This window comes from Vanessa atalanta, chromosome 2 (genome assembly GCF_905147765.1).
Source record: "Vanessa atalanta chromosome 2, ilVanAtal1.2, whole genome shotgun sequence".
NCBI classification, from domain to species: Eukaryota; Metazoa; Arthropoda; class Insecta; order Lepidoptera; family Nymphalidae; genus Vanessa; species Vanessa atalanta.
The window spans coordinates 11380556-11403841 of record NC_061872.1 but is presented as its reverse complement, the minus strand read 5'-3'; the positions used below and the strand labels follow the sequence as shown (position 1 = coordinate 11403841).

General features: G+C 29.5%; 2 protein-coding genes across 2 annotated transcripts; one reads left to right on the top strand and one right to left on the bottom strand.

Annotated features, from left to right (window-relative positions):
- Positions 1–10: 10 nt before the first annotated feature.
- Positions 11–7800, bottom strand: LOC125073702. The gene is made up of 6 exons (XM_047684682.1): positions 7627–7800; positions 5137–5258; positions 4373–4685; positions 2293–2420; positions 830–1046; positions 11–206 (listed from the first exon to the last, which is right to left on the bottom strand). Exons 1-6 carry the CDS (start codon positions 7739–7741, stop codon positions 115–117), a joined length of 987 nt encoding a protein of 328 aa, XP_047540638.1. The 5' UTR covers positions 7742–7800; the 3' UTR covers positions 11–114.
- A 7216-nt stretch (positions 7801–15016) lies between these two features.
- On the top strand, positions 15017–23069 carry LOC125071336 (protein obstructor-E-like). The gene is made up of 6 exons (XM_047681542.1): positions 15017–15153; positions 19106–19271; positions 20600–20718; positions 21957–22157; positions 22380–22575; positions 22879–23069. Exons 1-6 carry the CDS (start codon positions 15105–15107, stop codon positions 23027–23029), a joined length of 882 nt encoding a protein of 293 aa, XP_047537498.1. The 5' UTR covers positions 15017–15104; the 3' UTR covers positions 23030–23069.
- The last annotated feature ends 217 nt before the right edge of the window (positions 23070–23286 follow it).

Here is a 23286-nt window from a genome sequence, read left to right as displayed (position 1 = left end):
ATTTTAATACTGATAGTTTAGTACAATATAGAAAATTAAAAGACACACAATTGATAAAGAAGTAAAAAAGACAATTTCAAAAATATTATAGGCCTTACAAAAAATTAGTGATATTTAATTAGCTTCATTAACTCTGTCCATCCGACTGAGCCCAAGTTGGCGAATGGCGTCTTGACGAGAAAAAGCGACGTGTGTAGACGACCAAGCTAGAAAGAAAAGTGTTATACTTGTAATATGACTAAAGATCGTATAAGCTTGGACACTTTCTAGATAAATAATGTCTTGGTGACAGATCAAAGATCATATCATCATAGTTACTCCTCTTCTGATTAATAAATGTAATAATTATTAACTTTTAGTTTATCTCAATAAATCGTAAACAAAATATTAATCCTGGTTATGGCAGTATCGACAACCACATTGGTCTATTGATGGTTTTTTTTTAGAAAAAACTACAAACTATATTTATCAAAGAATCAGTAATATTCTTATTAGCTTCAAAATTAAGCGCTTATAGATGAATTATAATGTCATTATTGAATGAACAATTTAATGCCATTGGCTATGGCCAAATTCGCTCTTACACATTGGTTCTATACGGTTTATAAGGTTCTTCTTACAAGCTCAATGCCCTTTTAACCATGAGATTTAAGGTGTCATGTCTCTTGGAAATAGAACATAGCCTTTAAAATAAAAAGTATTGCTGATTTAGTGGTAACATTGACATCTTATCATCATATGTTAGAAGTACTAATATCTAGCTTCGATTCTGGTGATCATTATATATTACATTATAATGACAGCATCTTTAAAAAGTAAAATGTCTTACTTTGCGTATTATATTCCATTTTATTTAACACGACTTTCTTATCTGTGGGAACTGTCGTTGAAGATGGAATAGCTGGTGCTGTAAATCCAGGTACGTTTTGTAGTATAGAGCTTGCTTCTGAAGACGATGGCGTCATTTGTGTGATTGATGGAGTCTTTGTCGTTTCAAAAGTGACGTTGCATTGAACTCTACTTTTATAGTCACATACTCCAAGATTCTGAAAAACAATTTGAATGCATATTAGAATAGCTTCAATTATTGCAACGAAATAAAAAATATTCTATTGCAATTATAGTCCCTTACGTATATGCCGATGTTTCTATCGAAAAAACATTATCAAAATATTTGTCATCTTGGGAAACAGCTGTGATATTTAACATGGTCAAAGCCAATACAAACATTTTTGTTTCATTTATAGCTTGAAGTACCAACGCCGATGATCGTGCACTGGGGCGTAATACGAATATATTTTCAGATGTGTTAAGAATATGAAAAACCTATATTAATACGCAGCTGCGACCCTAACTGAACGAATTCTACGAACGATTTGATTTCATTTGAAGAATAGATAGACAAACTGACCTTATTTTATATAAAAGACTAGGTTTTTGTATATATGTTATTGTAAGTAATAAAAGAAATAAATTAATTAATGGATATGATAAAATTGTATTTGTTCTTCCAAAGGCTCGTCTGCGTAGGTGACGAACAACACGCTCAGCCTCTGGTACACGTAATATGTTAATGAAGTATACAATAAAAATGATGCGGTGTCTTGATTAGAAAGGCAAGTGACCTTGTTATCTAGGATTAAATTGTTCATCTACACAGGATTTGCGGATCGATTGCATACTTTAGAATATTAAGTATTTTATATCTTTTTTTTTAACCTTTTTGTGCTCCAAGGTCTTATGCTATTGAAGTTTTAATCTTATTAAAATTATCTGATTATTTAATATACATAATTTTGTAAGATCAAATTAACCTAAAGCAGTTCGGTGTACATTTTGTAAATTAATTGTGTCAATAATACCGACAAAAACTTAATTGTGAATTTTACGCTAGGAAGATTACCAACAATTGATCATTTAATACTAGTTGTCGCCCGTGGCTTCGCTCGCTTAGGGGCTGGTCGTCAGTTGTTAGACATAAATAAGTAGCTTATATTTAAGTTCTGAGCTTAAGAATGTTTGATACCAAATTTCATTAAATTCGGTTCAGTAGTATGGCTGTTAAAGAGCAACAGACAGAAAGACTGAGTTACTTTCACATTTATAATATTAGTGAAGATGATTAAATTTTGTAGATCCGAAAAGAAAATATATCAAATTCGATCTATTTTTATTATTTGTATATTTTTTAGCTTATGATGTACCCTAGTCTATTAATTCATTTTTATTTTGATTTCTCATATTGTTAAGTATCAAATCATGTCGTGAAAACTTTTATAAGATAATAATTACCTCGCTATAGACGAGATCCGCGGGGCACTTGAACCTGACTGGAAGACCGCTTACGCACACGAAAAATTCGTTACAGTCTGCTTCGTTACTGAACGCTTCGAAGTCCTTGCTGCAGGGTGGTCGTGGATCTGTGGCATTATAGGCAAATCGTTAAATACAAATAAAAAAAACCATTGTATGCTTATATAAGATTTTATGGACGTAAGCTTAAAATGGCATCGTAGGCGATACTCATTGGATTAACTATCATCAATGGAATAACTATCATTAATAATATAAAACCTAAAGGAAATTTAGATGAAGGAAGTTTTTGGAATATATTTTTTAACAAATATTATAAAATCTTAGACAAACAAATTTAATGATAAACAATTCCCTATAAAACATTAGTTGTTTTCAAAACATACGAGACGGAAGATAAGTTAGGAGACTTATCGTAGTGTTTTAATATATTCGTCTCTAAAACTTAACTATGTTGCTACTAATATTTAAACGATATAGGTATTCGTATATAAAATGATTATTTTTTATTATTGAATATCAATACTAAATCATACTTATTTAAAAAAGGTTGTATGATGCAACAGGCTTTACCGCTGAAGCATCGATTTTTTCTACACAGCTTTTTGGGCAGAGTACTGATTAAGTCATAATTTATGTCCAAAAATTCTTAGAAGGGGAAAAGTCTGGGCAAAATACTACCAACTTAAAAAAAATAAACAAGGTTGTAATCCACCAACAAAAAACAGTCAAACATTAAAAACTATAAAAGTAAGACAAAAAAATAAAATAAAGAATTAGTGTTTGTTAGAAGCAAAAACGACATCTTGTCAATTTTATTTAATCATATATGGTTATTATTATTAATTTAAAGAACAAATGCGTCATATATGTTATGAGACGTAATATGCACACATACAAATATACCTAACATTTACACAAAAGCTTAAAACACAACAGATGTTTTTTCCTAAGTTGTAAAAGTTGTATGATCTCAACGAATAAACAAAAAACTTTTATGATAATTTACATAAATGTATATCAGTTTTTATTAGCCTTTGTTTTACCGTATCTATGTCGTAAATATACTAAATGCGGAAGGTAGGAGGGCTAATGATGGTAAATGATCACGACTTTCTATAAAATAGATGAAATGAAGCCGTGGTCGTAAAACATATTTAACCATTGTGCCGGCATTTATGGGACTCAGACGCAACCTTGCACCTGTACACACATTACACGGGCTCACTCAACTTTAAACTGGAATACAAGTAGTATAAAAGTATTGATATTTAGTGAATGAATAATTGATGAAAGGTATACATGCCCAAATCCCTATGATGATCTACCACCACCACCACAAAGCCCTACCACCCAGATATAAAATGAAATGTTCATAAACACTTGATTGTAAGCGTTTTGTAAAACTTACTTTAAAATATTCATTAAATTTGAATCTTGTACTTCTAATATTTTTACTTTAACGTTTCATTATTATTATTTATACTACGATTGAATGGTACAGAATTATATAAGTATCAAGCAGGCGCTTTTATAATATTCTAAGAATCGAAGGTATATTGATATATATACATTTACATATATATATCAATTATAAGGAAAAATGTAAAGACTAAAAGTAGGTATTAATCAAAACCTTTCAATTAATATTAACGAGTCAATCAATTTGCAGCAGGAAATAAAAAAATATATAAGTATTTTATATTCCAAACATTCTCAACAAACACAATCGTTTATGAGAATATTATTTTTTTTTTTAATTAAAGGCCACTTTAATATTAAATATTACTATTGAGTAATGTTTTTGTCTGATGGTAAGTTTTGGGTTGAAATAAAAAAGTTCAAGTAAATTTTACTTTAAATACTTAACTAAATTAGTAAGGTAATATTTGACATTCGACACTTTTTACTTATGAAATACAATGATATTTTCAATATACCTTTTCGTCTTTCTTCTGTTTTTTAAAGTTTTTCTATATTGAATAGGTTATCTTTGAGAAATATAAAAACTACTTGAATTATTTTAATAGTTAACTTGTTATTTATTAAAAATACATACCTTTTATTTTCCTATCTCTGCAGTCAACATTATAGGGGTAATCACAGAACCCTTCATTGGAAAAAACCAGTCCAGTGGGACATTCCTGTTCAAACGCCCATCCATCCCAGCAGTTTAAGAAATTGTTGCAGAGATTCGGTGAAGGTATCTGTGCTCGCTTTCCTGCACAGAGAGGATTGACTTCCACTATTGGATCTCTATATGTTAGAATGAAGAGCTTGTTCTGATAGATAGGATCTTTGTTGATCTTCTGTATCACTGCATCGGAGACTGGTACCATATAAGCAATGGACGTTTTTCCCAAGTTTGTTGGCTAAAAATAGTAAAATATAATGAGTATGTAAGGCTTAGTACGGAGTTCAAGTATTGGAGAAACTTAAAAAAAAAAAAATGACATATTTCAAAATATTCATTCATATGTAATTTTTATAGAAAGAAACGCATAAAAGATTAATTAATTTGATAGTGGTTTTTTCTTTTTAAAAATTAACGACGAGCTACAAGACGTAAATCTTAACTGATGACCCGGGATGTAATTTATAATTCATCTCGTGCTCACTGGTGACGTCACGGAAAACGTCACGAGTAACGTTGTGGATGAGAATCTGCCACGTGCATCTACCAACCCGCATTGGATTAGCGTTGAGTAAGCTAAAAATTTTTTTCCTCAAAAGAGAAATGAGGCCTTTGACCAGCAGTGGGATATTAACAGATTGTTACTTTTGGAAATAAATACGCTGTATATAATAAATAAAGTTACTTACGAAAATGGGACTTAAAAATGTGTTTAAGAAACTCCAATAGAATAGGTTGTCTTGGTCATTCTGTCCAATGTGATAAAGTGGATTTCCGTAGGTTTTTACTAGACGACCTTGTTCATCATAAACTGTTGAAAGAAATTATATATTAATTTAAAAAATATTTATTAAGGATTTACTGCATATTTGTAATACTTACTTATAAAATCTGCAAAAATAAAAATAGATCTATGTATTCTCCGTAAGAGTATTGATTGTCAAAATAAAGCTTTTTTGAACCACTGTTCTAAAAAGCAACGACAGTTCTAAGAAAAACGGGTGAAAAAAAGCAGCAGGAGCTTTTTATCGTCTGTTGGTTGTTACTCTACTTTTGTTCTATTTCTATAATCTAATGATATCATAAATTTTCTGGTAACAAGTAAGAATAATATATTTTTATAAAGACATGTTTCAATTTACTTTATCTTTTAACATTAAGCAGATATATATTTTTTTCCTTTGTTATATTTTAAGCCTCCACATTTATGTTGTCCGTGCCTTTAGTGTATCTTTATTTGTTTTTTTTTTATTATTATTTTGATGTAGCTTTATTTTCAGTTGATGATTTTTATTTACTTCTCTTGTTGGTTTGATACATCGCAATATCAAAATAAATCTAGAAACAATAGTTTCCCAAGTATTTTTGTCAACTGTAGTTAATTAAAATTTAATTACATGAAATCTTTTACAGAATAAAGACCCTAAAATGTACCAAAATCTATAAATTTGTTAAGTAAGAGTCTAGTTTAAACATTTTAAAAGATGCCATTGTATTTTTATTATATAGGTATGTGAAAGAATATCTTTCAAATTGCATATAAAAAAATAGTAGCAACAAATAAGTTACAATATTTTTTGAAATGTTAGTCGCAGTTAAGGAGGCTTTGGAGCATGTCAAAGATGATTTGAACCTCATTCGCAGCAGCATGCCACATTTGTGATTTTAACTGGGACTATTTATAAATACATTAAGTTTTATATGAACCATATTACATATACGTATGATAAGATAGACTATAGATTTATGAATCGTTTTGCAATCAATTTAAGATACAGGATGTTTTTTTTTATTATTCTTCTCGAAGCTACAATAAAATATAATTAATATTTCCATCAAAATATCCGACATGTATGGAAAATTTAGTAACCTTAAGATAACTGATTAACATACAGTAATATTTTAAGTAAATGTATATTCTCTTGTATCCTTCCTTATACGAGAAATGGATGCAATTCGATTAAAAAGTGATAATGCTCTAGGCTTCGTTTATTACGAAGCAATGTATCTTTGTTAACATGAAAGACGCATTGCGGTCAGTGTCCGGGAGACTATTGATGTGTGTATAATAAATTTATAAGAAAGATAAAATTACAAGTGTAATAAACTTCGTTCAGCTTGCGGTTGGATCATATGAAAGATAAATGCTTAAGAAAAAATTAAGAGAAACACACAGTTCAGAAGCTGACTTCTGAGGATATATTTTTATGAAGACATGTAAAATTATTAAAGTTTTTAATAATTTATGTATGTATCCTCAATATAGGGGTAATTGTACACGGGAGTATGAGTTAATTAAATTATAATTGTTGTGAGTCTTAGTGCAATCGTTTTAGATGTGACTGACATAAAAAATATGGTAAAACGATGACATGTGTTTAAAAGTGTACAACAATGTTGTGTATGGATAAATTGAAATCTAGTATATTAATAAATGAGTGGACATTTTTGGAATACCTAAATTGATATACAACTTAACATAAACGTTTTACCGGAAAACATGGCTCGTTTCGGAGAAGGTTTTAGTATTTATATTATTATTTAAGTTGGGATTTTCAGTTTCACCCGCTTTTAAAGACATACAGATAGACGATAAAATCGTGAATTAATAAATTATGTTCTTGTCTAGATATAAACATACAAAGACAAAACAGTTCAATACCTTTTTCTCAAACGTTTGTCAACCGACTTTCTTTTCTTTTTCGTTTTCTATTGACGAGTTTTAGTGTTATGAATAAAAAAAAACTTGAAATAAGAATAGTAACAAGATTATCGAAACATGCGAAATCCTCTAATTTTCAATAATGATTATAGTTGAGTTTCGACCACTGGGTGATCACTTATTTCATTTAAAGTCCGTGCATTTTTCTAGTAGGTAGTGAACTATTGTTCAATTATATTGTACAAAATTTAAGAGTTGGTAGTATTCTAAAATAATGAATATATAAGTTTTTTTATAGAAAACATAAAATTGAAAATTTATCAATTATTTATTTATAAAAGTTAAATATTTTATAGTTTAAAAATATTGACTTTAGTTTCATTTAATTTTGAAATATTGATAAGTCCTTTATTTGAAAAATATTTGAAGACTTCATTAGGACTAAGATATTTTATAACTTTTAAATACCATATAAAAATATTAATTAAAAGAAAAACCAAGTTAAAAAAATACTTACAAAGCAATCTCTTCTGTCTGGCACTTTTTTCAGTGAGTTTATTCAAAAATGGACTTGCGTCACTTCTGGCGCCGCTCGCGGCGTATGCGAAAACGATCAAAGTAAGGATTTTCATTTTCCCACCACTCTGCTCTAGTGAGACTACAAGGGCAATGTCAGGGATACAGCTAAATCCTAGCTTTTATAGCGTCGCATGGTAAAAACAAGTACTACATAAGTACATACGTGGGTTACCGACAAGACCAAAAGATCATCCTTAAAGGATATACTTGTTGCAGTATAAGCGGGTGTATTGCTCAGTTAAAATCTTTATCGGTTATTTTGTTAAATGCGGTTAGTTTTTTTATGATCATGGACTATTGTTTTTAAATTTCATTAAAAGTTTAGTTTATTGCTTTGACTTTTATTCATTGAATACTTTTATGACTCTGTATAATTTTATTACGATAAAATTTAATAAAATGCTTAAATTTTATGTAAAATGTATGATGTAATTATCATCCATTTTTTTACTTATACCAGTATCTATATACTAAATTATCTATATATATTATGTTGATAATTCGTTTTAAAATACAAGTTATTCCATTGTAATTTTTGGCTTTGAATATGAATATATTTTTTTAATTATAATTACTGATACGCGTAGTATTCGCTAACAAATAAATATTTTTATTAAATACACTTGCACGATGGTGATGATAATTTTATTTGCATTGTATAAATTTTACACCAGTCTTTGTAATGTATATTATTTTACCTTACTGATATATTTATTATATATATTATTCATAAAATACGTACAATTAGTATATTACAAAAACAGGCATATTAGCTAGTACAAAATTAGGGGTTAATTATTCGAAATGCGTATGTTTTTAAAATCACTATTTTACGGATACCTCTTTATGTTAATTTATTATAGTATAATATATTATATGAGTGAGCCAGTGTAACTACAGGCATGTTAGACCGATGCATCTTAGTTCCGAAAGTCCACCAACATTGACAACCTTCTTAAGTTAAAAGTAAAGTCTATCGGCCACTATAAAATGTCATTTTACATTCAGCATAAGTATCTTCTTTATACACATATAAGTCATAAAAGAAAAGTCTTCTGTATTTCCTGTGTGCATTTAACTGAACTACTTCTACACGAATAGACATTTTTTTTTTGTGTATTTCAATATTTTAGTGGATAGTTAAGATGTGATCTAGTAGATGCGATCGAGTAGTAAATAGAAGCCTCATTTCACCCGGATATGATTTAAAAAACTTAAAATATTGACGATCTCTTATAGATTTGTGTATACTTCGTATAATAGTCAGCACTGTTTTCGAAACTCGATCATCAGAGATCTTGCCTTATAACTATTACTAGTAATCTAAGCATCTCGTAAATAGATTTTTAGTAATTTCATTCTCGTAAAATTTTTAATGATCGTCTGTGGTCTATTATCTGCGATATTACAAATAAAGTAAAATATAAACCTATTTTGCACTCAAGTTAGTAAAAATCAAAACACATTACGTCCTCCTTTTAAATCGGATAATATTCAAAAACAAAACAAAAACAAACCCGAACAAGGCTGTGAATATTATAATTTATCTTATTTTATAGAAAGGCAACAAGGAAAGCCGTAGCCGGCGTGTTTGAATCATGAATGCGATCTAAATGCACCTATGCATCACCGTTCAGACAGCTATCCAGATAGCATCAGAGAACCCGCGGATCCCGTACGTTACATTATTCAAACGAATGCCCATCTTGATTCTGTTGCTTCCTCACTGACGTACCCCAGCGTGTACTGTCAATCAATTCCTTTGTAAGAGGTAAAATATTTTAAATGCATTTAACATGCTTGATGTGCTGTCGTTTGAGCCGCGTCTGGTATCTTCCAAGTTTTATCCAAACACAAATATTATTTCATAAATGCGAAGAAATTAAATATATAGTAAATATATATCTATATTATATTTATTTTAATAAACAAATTTAACTTACGCGTTGTCAATGTTTGTCTAAATATTTTATTTAAACAAAAGAAAGAACTACCTCGACAGAATTAATTAAATTCTATAACAGTGGTTAAGGTGAACATTTTTTCGATGACAGGACTATCTATCTGGGTAACACTAGGAATACCATTTCCCCAATTTTTATTATCCTACTGCCATATAGTTATACATGTATTGTGTTCTGGTTTAAAGGGCGAATGAGCTAATATAAACGTACGCACGAGGCACATAATTAACATCGGAGATCCCTTGATCGCCTCAGTAATGTTATTAATGATAGTTTACACTTTTGCCTTAAGGCACTTAAGGCAAAAGTGTACCTAATTTTTTAAATGTCTCCATTATTTTAATATTTAGTATTTTAATATTCGTACTGTTTAATCTTATACGAGTTCTTCATAAAAAAAAACTGAAATTAGAATAGATTAAAAATACATTTAAAAGCGGCGTTAGGTAACTATTGTAGTAATCACTTGATCCTTCAGTATTTATTTTGAAATGTCCTGCTTCGAGACATTAAAATTCATCTCATATAGGTATCAGTGATGCTTCATGTTACTATAATTAAATTCTTTGGTTAATTGCAACCTTAATAAGAATCTTCATTGCACATAGATTGGTATTGTAAGCGCGTGGGTCCAGTCTCGTTTATTTAATCACTAGGCAATGTTGAATACACGCCAACGCCTACGTAACTATTTTAATTAGCCCTTTACTTACACTCAAAGTCGCTTAAGGATACCTTTAAGTTTAAAATTCAGGAATTTTGAATTAAAACTACATGAATTTTAAATAAAATGTCCATTATATTTTATGTTTGACTTTATAACTCTCATATTAACATAATATAAATTTCAGACGTTTATAAGATGAAAGCCTTATTTAGATAATAATTACATTTTAAATATTTTTTTACAAGTAGGCATAATTAATTATTAAACAATGATATGAATAGCTTAAAAATTTATTTTTCTTTTTTATTCGAGTTTATGTTCAAGGACAGACAAATAGGTATTTTTATTTTGTAATACATATAAAAGTATATTTATATTCCGTAGTGAGAATAAAACAAAATTGATTGTAATTGTTTATTTTTTCAATATAAAATACATAAAATCTACCGGATTCCTTTAAAATTGATTTTATTTTATTTGGAATTTATATAAAATAAATATATAACCAGATAAATTAATCCAGATTATATATTTTTTTTATTTCGTCACGGCGCCCAATATGAATGATGATATGTCAACGTAGACATATTATAGCCAACACAGAAGCTATTCTGCTATTCCCTCATAGAACTAATCTTACGACCAGAACGAGTTCATTTTTCAACAGATAATCCAAATACCTTTTAACGGCCTGACCTGGGGCTTGAACCTAGGACCTCGAGATCTGTAATAGCCACTAGACTAACGAGTGCTGGACTTGACTATAAATAAAATATAAATAAGGCCCTTTTTATACATATTTAGTTTTTGTTTTTGTTTTATGTGTGATTAATAAAATCATACATTGAAGTCACTTTAAATAAAGACCATAAAAGGTTATCTTCATTATGATAAGAATACAGGATGCAATACTATGCAAGATAGTGGACTATGACAATACGTACACGTATGTTTTTTTTTTTAAATTACTCGAATTACATTTTTGTCTCAATCAATTTTAATGCGAAAAATAAAATTTACTAAAGAAATGATCATTATTGAATATTTTGAGATATTCATTTTATTTTTTATTGCAGAGCTAAGAGCATTCACGCAAACGGATTAATTGTATGGACGCGATAAGCTAAGATCATAAAAAGTTGTAAACATTTGCAATAGTGATAGAGTGAAATTAATGTCACCTGAGCGTGATCGTTACTTTCTAACGCATATGAGTTAAGAAAGCGAGATTTGCATGATTCGCATGCTCTTTGTGCAATTTAAGTGATATCGTCGCATTAACTCGTGAATTTATCATTATGTAATTTTATCTGTATTTATATTTTATAGAAAAAAAAACTATTTAGTTTTTATACTGGTAGTATATATAATAATATTTTTAACAGGTATTAAAATGAATAATATATTACTTTTGTTAAAAAAAAAATAACACGATTAACACGAATCCATTTTAATTTAATGTATATTGTAATAGAATAATAATAAAACCCTGTATAGCTGTGAACCATAGTCGGAACGAAACAAACCCTGATTATTCACTTCGAGAAACAAAGACCTGGTTGTTGACGTTAATAGTTAGGAAGTGCTTGAGTAAAGACGCCCGGTTCTAGAATGGCTATGGCCTTTTTGGGATGAGCCCAATAGCAGACAGAACAAACGGATTATGTGAATGATGGTAATGTCTTTCTAATACGATTCGGCCACAATAGCCATTTTCAACAAAGAATAGTCGAGAGCAAGACATGTTATAGTCCGTAAGTTTGTACACACAGAAAACTCTGTTTATTACCTAACTCTTATAATCCAATGGGATGGCAATTCGACAACACCGGAGAGAGTTCAGGAACGTGACCAACTAACTATGGGAGTGTTAATTGTCAATTTGCAAATTTCAAACTGAAATGAAACTGGAACCAAATAAGTACTTGAGTTGGGCCAACTCTTGGCTCAAACCCAGGACCTCGGGTTGCAGTTTACAATACATCCATTGTACCAACGAAGCAGTCATCACCATCATCATCATTATGTCACTACGAATTCCATCGATAAAGTCGTTGAATACAATAACTTACAGATGTTCCTACTATTATTTACAATATATTGTATGTAATTTAATGGAATCAGTTTTTTAACATTGAAATAATTATTCTTTGCCTAATTGCTATTGGTTGTGTCAATAAGGAACAAGTAGTTTCGTCGATGTCTTTTTGATAAATAAAAAATACATATAACTGTGTGATTACGTATGACGCATTTTTTTAAAGATGGTTTTGTACTCGGGTGGGCAAATGAGCCAGCAACTGATAAGTAGTCCTCACCGCTCATAGACATTGGCGCTTTAAGAGACACTAACCATTCCTTACACCACCATTAAACTTGGGTGCTAAGTCCCTTGTGCCTGTAGTCACACTGGTCCACTCCTTTAAACCAGAACCTAACAATACTAAGTATTATTGTTTGGCGTTGGAATAGCTGATGAGTGAATGGGACCTACCCAGAAGGGCCTGCACAAAGCCCTATCAACAAGTTTATGATTGACCTTCTTCAATACGAAAACACAATTTTGCAATGGATGTACAATTCCATATATAGTTTGTTTTTCAAATTGTATGAATGACTATTTTAAGACATAATAATTAAGTTCAGAACCTTTCAAATGATATGTAAAGCAAGACCAAACTAGTGAGTAAAACAAGCGATTACGACCAAAATTGCGATTACATAGCGAATGTAATGTTCGTTAATATAATTTATTTATGAATATACTTTTAGCTAAAATACGCAGTGTAATTGAATATTTGCATATATATTAATAAAAATATGCATATATGCAAATTGAAAAGAAACTAATTCTTAATCTATACGTATATTTGAAATCCAAACAAACTAGCTAAACCTGCATGTAAAGTCACATGCGCAAAATTTATAAAACTTTAGCTATAACACACAAATAGTAATTTCCCGTTTTACACCCTCAAGGGGAGAATTAAAGAAAGTAACCTATGTTCCTCTCTGGGAGTCCAACTGTCTCTAAATCAAATGTCATCTAAATTGGTTTAGCGGCTTAAGTATGAAGAGGTAACAAGCAGAGATAAGTTCGCATTTATAATATTAACGTAAATTGATGTATAAACATTTTTTTCGAAAATAATAATAATTGTCATGAATCAAATCACCGCAGAAGTACTTCGTTAAACAAGAATTCGAAATTCAAGTTCTCTAAGTATATTAATTATTAAATCCAATGCAATGCTTAAATCATTGTTATATAATACTAGATTAGGAGAGTTTATAACGGCTTAGAACTTTTTTAATATAAAAATCCTTAGAATATTAACTACAGCTTCCACGTTTTAATTTGCAAAAAAAAATCACAGCCTAGTTTAAAATGTCTGCTTATAATTATTTTAATAAAATAATAGATTCACAGCATTTTTAAGAAGGTTAAAAATAATAAGGTTAAATGGTTTTTGTCAACGTGAAGATGTACAACGAAAAGTTCGCATTCTTGGGTACATGACGATGTTCGTGTTTACGACATTTATATAAATAATATATTAATGTATAGGGGCTCTTATTATAGGTTTTGTAAGTTAATTAAATAGTTTCTTTAAAGATAACTAATTTGTACGTAAGGTTTGTTTAAATGCATAAAATAAATATAAAAAAATAATATTTTGTATATTTACATGACCTATTGAATCATGTAATTATCTAATTAACTTGTCAAACGATGGGATCCTATAGGATTTTTAATCAGTTGTAGAGCTCTGTGTCTGTACAGTTCTCTGGGTGAGCTTGAGTTAGGTACAAATATTATTTCTATGATAAGATCTATAAATAAATGTAATTTAAGACACCTTTATAAGCTTCAAGCCGTGAACTAAATATAATATTTTAATGTATAGTAAGATTATGAGAAAATTGCAATACATATATAATGCCAATTGAGCAATCAACTGACATTACTTAATGTGGTATTGTTTAAAAGTATTTTGACGAATTCGAATCATTCTACTGTACATAATACCTAATCAGGTTTTGCGAGCAGTTAGCTAATTAAGCACAAGACTTAGTATTAATTTGTAACGAACTTCTCATAATTAAACTAAAGTGAAATGTTTTGATTGTTACTAATAAAATAAATGTCAAAGTGTATTTGACATTTGTCTTGCATTTATGTTAAAATAAGACATCTTCAAAGCAGACATTTCGTGGCAAGAGTCAAGGTTGGGCTATTCTTCACTTTACCTCGATGAAGTTATGTAGCAAGAAATACACGCAAAAATGTTAACTTTTAATAATTAGATTAATTAATCAAGCCTTGTTAATGTGACCCACATTTCTTAACACGTTGTGTAACGTCTTTTATTACACATTCTAATTACTACCCGTAAAGAAACAATACACTGTATGAACAAAACAGTTAAATTATTGGTGAATATATTTATTTACCAATTTAAATCCGATTTAAGTACGATTGGTAGAAGTTTTTTTAAATATCTTGTTCTAATGATAATTCTCTTGCAGAACACGTAGCGATAACAGGATCCAAATAGTCCGAAGAACTCGTGAGTAACGAGTACGGATATATACGAACATAAATGAGTGGGAGAGAGACGGGCATACTGGCTTAACCTTTCGCTAAGGCGTTCAGCAGGTAAGAACGGAGGACAAAAAGTGTTATTGTCAGTGCGCTAGAGAACGTAGTGAGAGAATCATCGATAGGTCACTATTTGACATTATATTGAGTGATTGTTACAGTATTAAAAAGGGGTTCGCAAGATGGCGTTCAAGTCATCCATAGGTGTTGTTTTCTTGGCGTGTCTAGTTGGTAAGTCTGTTTCCATACTGAAACGCTTTTTATGTTTAGCGTGTTTTGATTTTTAAATAACTTTTGTTTCCATGTACAGTTGCCTGATCCAATACATTGTTTTATTTCATGAATACAGCTTGTTACTATGCTCTAATTAATATATTTGAAATTAATTAATTTATCAGCTGACCTTGGCTTAATAAATAATACAACCTGTCTAATTGACGTGTCTAGTTTCTGGTATTTAAATCAACCTTTTAGAATAATTAATATGAATATTTTGTAATTTATTTACGTAATCATATGGCAATAAATATTATTTATAAATATATTTGCGAATGGTAAACATCCAAGTAAGATTAATTAATTAAATAATTAATAATGCTATAAAAAGTCACTACAACTTTCTAACTGTAATTTTTTTATTGTATATAAATGAAATAAAGGCTTGTAATGGGTGTGGTAACCTTCAAGGTTATTGTTAAGTAAGGGTGTGGATACATAGTTGCGGAAAATATATCAAAGCTTGACTGAGAGGCGAATGCACTTATCATAGAAATATACTCATGATAAGAAAAGTTTCCCGCCTTATAACCGGACCTTTATAATGTAGAGCGCGTGTCAAATAGAATGTCAACTTATAGTTGTTACATATTTTTATTGTTTTAAACATAAGTATAACAATTCAATTGAGTACAATAACATACCATAATCTTTAATAATGTATAAAAAGACAGTATTTTAATTGAACGCAATTGTATTTTTGTATAAAAATAAACAATTTGTTCCATTTTTAAAAGTTTCTATGAAATTGAGTCAGTTTATGAATATTAAAAAAAAGTAATACATATTTGGCACTGAAAATTTTAAAAGGATCTAAAACACGAGTAAATGTTTAGCTTTTAAAAACATTATATTAAAACAAACAAAAAGAAACATGATTATTATAAATATCAAGTAAATCAATTTCAAAATCAATCAATTATAAATATCTGTTATCAACGTATGTACTAGGCTTTAATATAGTGTCAATGTGGTCGAAATTTGGCTCAGACTCAACTTTCGTGAAGTTAGGTAACAGAGAAACCATTACAGATTATTGCTTCACCCGTCTTTGTTCGTTTAAGAGTCTACTGCTATGTTTTCATGTCAACGATAGACACATACACCAGTTTAACACCAGTTTAACATAACATACACGTTATGTTAAACTGGTTAAAGGTCATGAGGTCAAAGCGTTTACTCCTAAAATGTGTTGATATATATAGTTTCTTCATATGTATATAGTACGTTACGAATATTTTAAGTATTTATTAAGTTAAGCTTTAACAAAACATTTAGTCTTTAATAAATATTTAAAAAAAACATACATATTTCTAGTTAAAGACTATATATGTTTAGATAGAGACTCGTTAAACAATGTGCCTTATACTTTCGAATGTCAAATCAATGATTATTTTTGAAGCACGGGTAGGTGGACTGGTAATTAGTGGTAATCAATGCCATAGACATCGGCGCATGTGAAACTTTAACCATTTCTCAACATTGATAACTGAGTTGCTATGTCCCTAAATAATATCGGAAAGTGATAAATCTGTGTTTATATAAGTCAGCCCGTTAGCGTTTTATTTATACTTTATATTGACAATAAAAAAAATACTGTACAATTTTAAACATGTCGACATCACTTTATACTTAAATTTGCTCATTGGTGATGTAAACTGTACTCGATAATTCTTAATACAATGTATGAAAAGTAAAGTTTTAATACCGTTTGTTGAAATCGAATTAACTATTCCCACGGCATGCAAATATTCCATAGCTGGGCTAAGACTTCCTCTCCTTTTTGAGGAGAAGGTTTATGCTCCGGATTGTTAGATAGGATACACGTGGCGGATTTTATACAACAAATGTAGGTTCTCACGATGTCATACTTCACCACTAAACATGAATATGGTGATTACCCTGGTTTGAACTCGGAATCATCGGTTAGGATTCATGTTTTCTGACCACTAGGTCATCACGACTCGTCATTAATAATAATTAACGTAATATTATTCAAAAATGATCAGAAATGTATTTTTACTAATCGAATTAGAAATTGGAATTATAATGATCTTTGGTTGCCTACTATTGCTTTAGCAGACAAGTTAAGATTTATTATATTTTTTATTTATTCTTAAAGTTTATCATTAGTAAGTCTAGGTGATTTCAACTCATCTTAAGATTGACTGTCGTTAACACTCATTCTGGAAATCAATCTTTTGCAACGCGTTAAGTATGTTCTTGAAACGCTACTATACAATGATAATTATAATCTTTATTCGAAAAAGTAATTTAGGTTTTCGAAATATACCATAATATGCCGTAAGTTATAAAACTACATGCTTATATATAATATTATTGTTAAGAAAATTTAAGTCGACCTTCTTTTAATATTAAAATTTAATTGAAATAGGAAATACATTTAGACTATTAAAAATTTTATGATACATTTATGACATTTAGATTAGAATAATAACATCTTGAAGGTATATTTAATTGATTTCAACTATTAAATGTACATAGTACATAATAAAGAAGAGAAGAGAAATTACTGAGATTTTTCCTTATTTTCATCATAAGAAACTATATTTCGAAGCAATTATAGCTAAATATTTAATTTAACTTATAAAAATGAGGTTTTTATTTGGTGGTAAGCTAATTTGAGTAGTTATCGTACGCGTCACATTTAGTACCACCAAACAGCAATACTTAGTTTTGTTGTTTTAGTTTGTGGAGTTTACGAGCCAGTGCTGTTACACTGTGTAGGTAGGTAGGTAGTAGGTGGTGTGGACATAACATCTTAATTCCCAAAGTTGATGGTACAGTACCGAGTTCTATTCGCGAATACCAACAGATAACCAATTTGCCAGTCCGCCTACATATTAGAAACAAAACTAATTGATTTAAAAATATTTGAAACAGTATTGCTTGATACAATATACCAAGATATTAGTATTGCTTGATATAATATTTCAGGATAAAATATTTATATTTAAGAAGAAAGTATTAATTTGATTCAACCTTCGGCTTTGAAATTGAAATAGGAAGTCTGCGTTGAACTCACAGCTCAATGCAAACCGCTAAATGCATGCGTAGGACAGGAAACGTCGCCAATACTATTTATAATTTTTTATTCATTGACTCGGTTGCATTTTTATTCAATGTCAATATATACAGGAATTTGTCTTTTTTAGGATTTCTAAGCGGAGTTTTTCATTAATTCATATATTTTTGGGTAACTTAATTACTTTTTTTGTAAATTTATGTATCTAAAATAAAAATATATATTTATAGTGTTTATAGTTTAGGATGTAACTCCACTCAGATATGTTACGGATACAGATATAAATGTCTCTATGAAAATTATAGAACAAAAATAATCATAGTTATTGTCATAAAAATATCAACCATTGAATATGTACTAGTAGATATAAAAGTACTTCAAGGTTGCTGTATTCATAAGGTAATAAAATAATAATTTACTTTAAGAGCGTAAACTAATTTTCACTTCTTATTAAAAGTAATACCTATTACTCTATGAAAAGGAAGCCGTTATAACGCTTGACGTTTAATTTATTTAATACATAAATTAAATATTAATATATTTAGCATTATATTTTTGTTATAACAATAATTTTAAACTAAATAGGCAAAGGTAAAATAGTTTTATGCTCTGTTAATCGACTGAAATTTTAAATTATATATTTAGTAGCTGCCGACGAGCTTTCATGTTCAATAGAAAAAGTTTGATAACTGATTTTTATTGAATATCGTTCGATAGCTATGAGAGCAGTTGGTACATATATTTGTTAATGTTTTTTTTTTAATTCTTGATTCGTATCTAATTACAAGAAGGAATAAGTTTATTTGTAATAACGTTAATGTAGTTTTACAGAGTATTCATTTTCGATAATTTTTATTCCAGTATTAGCATCATCAGCAGTTCCAAAGAACGGAAAGAGGAAACCAGTGAATCCACCAGCGCGCGCTGCCGCCGATGACGCTGAACGAGATGCGGAGATCACAAACTCTTGTCCAGACGACGGTTTCTTTGCGGATGCCGAGCAGTGTGACAAATACTACGAGTGCAGGTAAAAAGGATTTATCATAAAATATGATACATACTCTTTATTGTATATAATAATAAATCGTGCTTGAATATTGTACTTTTACTTTAAAAATGTTTTGTTCTATATTTTGGAGAAGCACTTATGATGTCGTTGAAATAATGATTTGTTAAACATGTATGTTTCGTAAAAATTCAATTCAAGTCATAGATTACTTGTTATACTATATATTTACGACCTTTTTTCATTTGGATTTTTAACAGCTTGATATACGTTTTCTCACCGATAAATAGTAAAGGCGATTTACATCAAAGATTCCCGTATTCGGTATCTTTAAAATTTACATATATTTTATAACATATTGTTACTAAATCGTCATTGTAACTTGATTTACTAAATTTTAAAGTATAATTTACACCGAAATTTATTTTTAACGTGTAGTTGTGAGATTAATTCAAACGATTTTGGATATAAACTATTATACAAATTGAAGATATTTGGTTGTTGCAATATTTAAAGTGATTTTCCTTATTTGAAGAATACAGGTTTGGATAATGTACAATCGTTTAATTCATATATGAGTAAGTTTAGCCGCAAGAAAATATTTGCATAAACAAACATTATTTAGCGATAAATCTTTTTGAAGGCTCTTAAGTTCATACATTCCTTTTTAAATCGCAATCTCGAAGTTTTATTTATTTTCGTAAGTACCGTGACTGCGTTTCGCAAATATATTTCGTAAAAGGAAACCTTCAATCGAAGTTATTATTATTGAGTAAAAATAAAATACATATAATGCGACTAAGACATTCTTATTGTTACACAAATAATTGTATTCGTATTATTGAATCCAGTATTTTCTATAAATTTATTGACATCCTGAGAATCTTATAGGTATAGAGAGAAAAAGTAAATATGTTTTATATATATAGCATATACATGGAACAATAGCTTTACAAGAAGTGAGTATTCGAATATGAAAGATTTTATAAAATAGTTACAGTTAAGAAAGTAACTCTTAATTTCATGCCATTGTCTTGCTATAGCTGAACTGTACTATATATATATATAAAACTTTATCTATGTTAATATATGTATATTAAACAACTCGCTTTCCATTGGGTAATTAATATCAGTAGGCTAGGGATAACTATGTGCTATGAGCATATCGATAAATACTATTAGTTCTCAAAAGATTTCTCCCAATGTGATTAATTTTAAGGGAAATTTAAAGGAATTTTATAAAAAAATAAAATAAAAAAATAGTTTTATGTAAAGAAAGAATATTTAGCTATTTATTTTATTATCAGTACACTATTTTATAAATTATAAATATATCATTTTAATTACAGAGATGGCAAGATTATAGAAAAGCTTTGTCCTGATGGTATGGTGTTCAATGACTACAGCCCAGATGAGGAGAAATGTGACCTCCCGTTCAACATCGATTGCTCTCAGCGTCCTAAGCTACGTAAGTACTGTTTATATATAAGCGACAGTTTATCGACCGATAAGAACCGATCGCTTCGAGTTCTAATGTACTATAATTTTGAAACAACCGGTTAATTTATTCCTATTAAAAAATCATTAATATTCTATTGTTTAATATCCATTACACGCTACTTTAATTGACATAAGTTTTAATAAAAAGTACCCTTTGCCTTATTTCATAATATAATGGAGTTAAATGTCTAATTTTATTACAATCGGTTCATCCATTTTGGCATTTAAATTAATAAACTCTTGATTAAATGGCATTTTTTATTGTGAATAAAGAAAACATGAACGTCTACTCGTACTAGATTGTATCAGCTTGGAATGAAACTTAGCGTTAAACTTGCATCATTACCGTGATTGTAGATTGTACAGTAATTAAGGATTACTATTTATTCATATTGAGACCTTTCTGAAACTATTTATATGTACCTTCATATGAATATAAGAGCTATTACTTGCTATACCTTGCTGTTATTTACAGATATCATAATAAGTTTGATTATTTCCTAAAATTTACTAGTAGGATTTAAGTCTTGAAGGATATGATTAGAAATTTAAAAAAACTTTTAAGACAATATGATAACAACTTTTAAGATAATAATTTACTAAAACAAATCGTAGATCTAAAACATATAACTATCTGATAATATTTTTATCTCGATTGTATAAATTATCTTTCAATCAATCGATTTGTACGCGGAAAATGTATTAAGCTAAGCTAAGTTCATGAATATTTTAAATAATCATAGATTATAAAGGTCAGGTTCCACGTATGTGGAAGTAGCACGTGTTTGCCATTTCGGTGCGACTGGTTAGTAGCATCAGTATAATCATAGTATGCTAAAGGTTACATTTGCTTGGAACAACTTTCCAATCTCAAGGGAGCTACGGCCTTGAAGCTGCGTTGGAATTTATTGAATAACCACTTTTGTTGTCGTGACAATTTAGTAAGATTATAAAAAAAAAAAATTTAATACAAAATACAATCAGGTTTTTCAATTGATAGCTATTAATTACAATATAGATATAAATAATATTTTTTACGAAAATTATAGCAATTATTTTCATTTATAATGTATTTTTACACTTAAACGAAAATACAAGGTATCTAACTTTCTTTAGCTTAGAACAAAATATAAAGGCTATGGGCAACGTCTAGCTACTTAGTTCTAATAACCTTCTAACTTTAAAATGTACGTTTTCATATTACAGAAACTCCCATCCCCGCCCAGCACTGCCCACGTCAAAATGGATACTTTTCCCACTCAGACCCTAAAGAATGCGGTAAATTCTATTACTGTGTGGACGGCAAGTTTAACATGATCACGTGCCCTGATGGTCTCGTGTACAACGACAAAAGCGGTATCTGCACCTGGCCCGATGAGGCTAAGAAGAAGGGTTGTGGAGCTGCTGGTAAGTTCTTACATTTAAAAACGACATATATCCGTATAACGTAGATTCCATTAATAATATTAGAGAAATAATATTGAGGAGTTATTTTTATTTCAAAGATTAAAACCATTTTTTTTTCATTTAATTAATTTTATTCTAATATTATTTCGTGGTTCTTTCACCATCGCGTTTGAAAACCTTACAAATAAAACAGTAATTAACAGTAGTTTTTTTTTATTGCAGATGTCTTCCAATTTGACTGTCCTCTTGTAAATGAGACTTTCGGTTTGACACATCCTCGGTACGCTGACCCTGAGGACTGCCAGTTCTTCTATGTATGCATCAATGGCAACACCCCTAGACGCTCCGGTTGTAAGCTCGGACAAGCCTTCGATGACGTCAACAAGAAGTGTGAATGGGCGAGAAAGGTGCCTGAATGGTAGGGAACATTTTTAAGTTTATTTCTTTTTATATATAGCAGAAAAACATTGAATTTGTACAAAATACGGTTTTGAATCTACTCTAGAATTCTATTTATTTTAACATTTTCGTACTAGATTATCCGATAAAGATTGACTGTTACATTCCGTATTCATTACAAACGAAAGGAAATAAAAAATATTAAAAAGAAATACCCAAGCAATAAACATTAGTAGTAGATTAATAAAATCCCTTGAAATAAATATCAAAATAAAGTTACACAGTTCTGTGTGATGCTGATGCTCTTTACATTTTTTTATAGCGCTGATTGGTACAAGGGACAGCTAACAGACTCCGAATTGGATGCCCTAGAGAACCCACCTACGCCTAAACCCAAACCAGCCGGCTCTCCATCACGTCGCAAGCCAATGCGCCCAGGAAAGGGGAAACAAATCGAGGTTGACGAGGAATAGATTTAAGTAGTTAGGCTAATAAAGAATAATTTTACAATAGCATGCTTGTTTAGTATTTTTCTCCTAAAATTATCCTTATTCTTCCTCCTAAATATTTTCTTATTCCTTTCCAATTAGTTACTGTTCAATCTGATCAGTATTCATTCAAAACAGTCGATTAACAATTATTTTTAATATTTTCCTAATAATTTTATTCTGCTATGATTATTATTGAAGTATTGTAGTGGTCTGACAATCGTTTTTTTCTGCAAAGTGCG